Source organism: Penaeus chinensis, chromosome 24 (genome assembly GCF_019202785.1).
Source record: "Penaeus chinensis breed Huanghai No. 1 chromosome 24, ASM1920278v2, whole genome shotgun sequence".
NCBI lineage: Eukaryota > Metazoa > Arthropoda > Malacostraca > Decapoda > Penaeidae > Penaeus > Penaeus chinensis.
In genome coordinates this window covers 22,473,097-22,475,596 of record NC_061842.1, presented here as the reverse complement: position 1 = coordinate 22,475,596, position 2,500 = coordinate 22,473,097, and the positions used below count along the sequence as shown (strand labels likewise).

General features: G+C 39.2%; 1 protein-coding gene across 1 annotated transcript; it reads right to left on the bottom strand.

Annotated features, from left to right (window-relative positions):
• Positions 1-1,803: 1,803 nt before the first annotated feature.
• LOC125037888 lies at positions 1,804-2,496 on the bottom strand. The gene is made up of 2 exons (XM_047631126.1): positions 2,394-2,496; positions 1,804-2,033 (listed from the first exon to the last, which is right to left on the bottom strand). The coding sequence occupies exons 1-2, from the start codon at positions 2,494-2,496 to the stop codon at positions 1,804-1,806; spliced, it is 333 nt and encodes a 110-aa protein (XP_047487082.1).
• Between the last annotated feature and the right edge of the window lie 4 nt (positions 2,497-2,500).

Here is a 2,500-nt window from a genome sequence, read left to right as displayed (position 1 = left end):
TTTCCGTGTCTGGGAGAGTGTTGATGACGACAGCAGAACGACGAACACAAGAACATAAAACGCCTAATATACAACGGTCTGAAAATCCACCATGACGATTTTGAGTCTTCAGTTTTGACAGAACACCACCGCCAAGATCTTGCTCACAACGACGCAGGTGCCATTGGTAATATTGACAGTGCAGAAGTATAGGCTGATGGTGTGTACCGTACTTTCAAAAGCATTCATATATGTTGTTTAGAGATTCATAAGGTACGGTTTATGTAAATAAAGGACTAAACTACGCTTCTATCGTCTCATCGTAATTAGGGCATACTAGAATGTAGTGTAATAAGGATTATCTGTATAGTACTCTACATTAAAACCTCGGCTTAACGGACCCCTCAGCAACGGGCACCGGATGCAATCCACAGATCCAAATGTCCGATATACGGTAGTTCAGTAAGTGCCCGGATGTTTTTGCTTTATGACCAGTGTCCGTTGAGAGCGTCGTCATTCACTGGATATTTTCGGTGCTTTTATACTTATACTTGCATTGTCGGGTGATTCACCTCTCTACTTTTACTTCACATATCTACTGAGGTGTAACTATGCATGTACCTGATTATGATATCTTGCATTCTTACCTTTAATTTCACACTGATAAGGTAGGTATTACCGAAAATCCTAGTTTTTAATTCATTTGTACCATTATTAATTATTCTACGATGGGGAGGAGTTAAACTACATACGGATAGTTCCATTGGGCTATAACATTTAAATTACATAAAACGAGTTGAAAAGACTGTGTATGATAGCGAAAACCAAACATAAGAAGGAAGGAACAGTCTGTAATCAATGATTTTCAGGACATCCACATAGACAAGAAAATCACAAAGAAATCACTTGAAGAAATACAAATATTGAAATTCTACAAACACCTAATGATATGACGAAGTTATATGAGACCTGTAGAGATAATTGTTAGATATATGTGCCCCTCAAAACATTAGAAAACAAGCATTGTATCAAGTGATCGAATAGTGTTTAGAAATCAAAAAGAAAAATTTAAGTAACTAAATACAATTGATCATGGCAAAAATAAAAAAGGATTTAATCAGAGATAAAGGACTTAGAAAATAGACAGTCTATACGTATCTGAATAAATGATGAAAGAAAAATAACAGATAAAGTTATAATAAATATAAAATGCGAAGTATTTCTTCTCTTTAGCTAACAACATATTTAGGAAATAAGGGAAAATTGAACCACAAGAGGATAAGGGCTCCTTACGACTAAACCTCAGGAAATGGCTGAACTTCTCAAAATACCCTATTTAATGTGCCGTGAGTGCAAACAATAGTAACAGTCCCTGAATATCTCAGACCATTTAAGGATGAAACATAAAGTCTTATATATCTTACACTGAAAGAGGCGTCGTCGCAACAAACTGGTCAGCCCAAAACTAGACTAGTGATCTTTGTCTTTCGACTTATCCCTGTATCTTTGTAGTTACAGCGCGTCAACTTTCTCCATCTCTTTCTATCTTGTGTGTCCTCCTCCTCAGCACCCACTTGCATCATATCTTCTTTGATGTCCATAAAACGCCTTTTCGGTCTGCCTTTGCGTCCTGGTGGTGCCATCTGCAATATTCTTCGGCCAACGCAGTTCTCTTCCCTTCTCTTCACGCGGCCAAACCATCTCAGTCTCCACGCCCTTAACTTCTCCCCAAGCCTTCGTGTAGCTAACATGTCCCTCACTGTCTCATTCTTTATTGTTTTTTTTTTTTTTTTGCTTTTTTCGTGTGAGACCCAGAGCGAATCTCTACATTCGGATTTCTGCCACCTCCATCTTTGCTTCTTGTAACTTTGTTACTGATACTGTCTCCATGCCATACAGCATTGCTGGTCTTACACACGTCATATAGATTTTCCCCTTCACTCCTATCGGCATGTTCCTGTCACGCAAAATTCCTGTTACTTTTCTCCACTCATTCCACCTTGCCTGCACTCTCCTTTTAACTTCAGCATTGCCAGATCCTTCACAGTCTACTGCTGAACCCAAAAACTCAATTCATTCATTTTCTTGATCATTTTCCCTTGCATCTTCCATCTCCTTCCTTCTCATTTACACAGAGATTCTCTGTCTTCCTTCTGCTGACTTCCAGCCACGCTTCTCCAATGCATGTCTCCACCTTTCCAGATCTTATTCTACTTCTCATCTACTTTCGCTACATAACACAATGTCATCTGCAAACATCATAGACCATAACTTATCCATGATAACAGCAAACAAGAACGGGCTCAGGGATGACCCCTGTGTAATCCAACTTCCACCTTAAACCATTTTGTGGTACCCACTGCACTTCTCACTTCTGTCATACACGCATTATACATATCCTACATAACCCTTACATATACCCGGTTTCGATGACTCCTGCATGCAGTGCCACAGTTCCTCTCTTGGTACTTTATCATATGCCTTCTCCAGATCTATGAACCCACAATCCAGTTTCATTTGT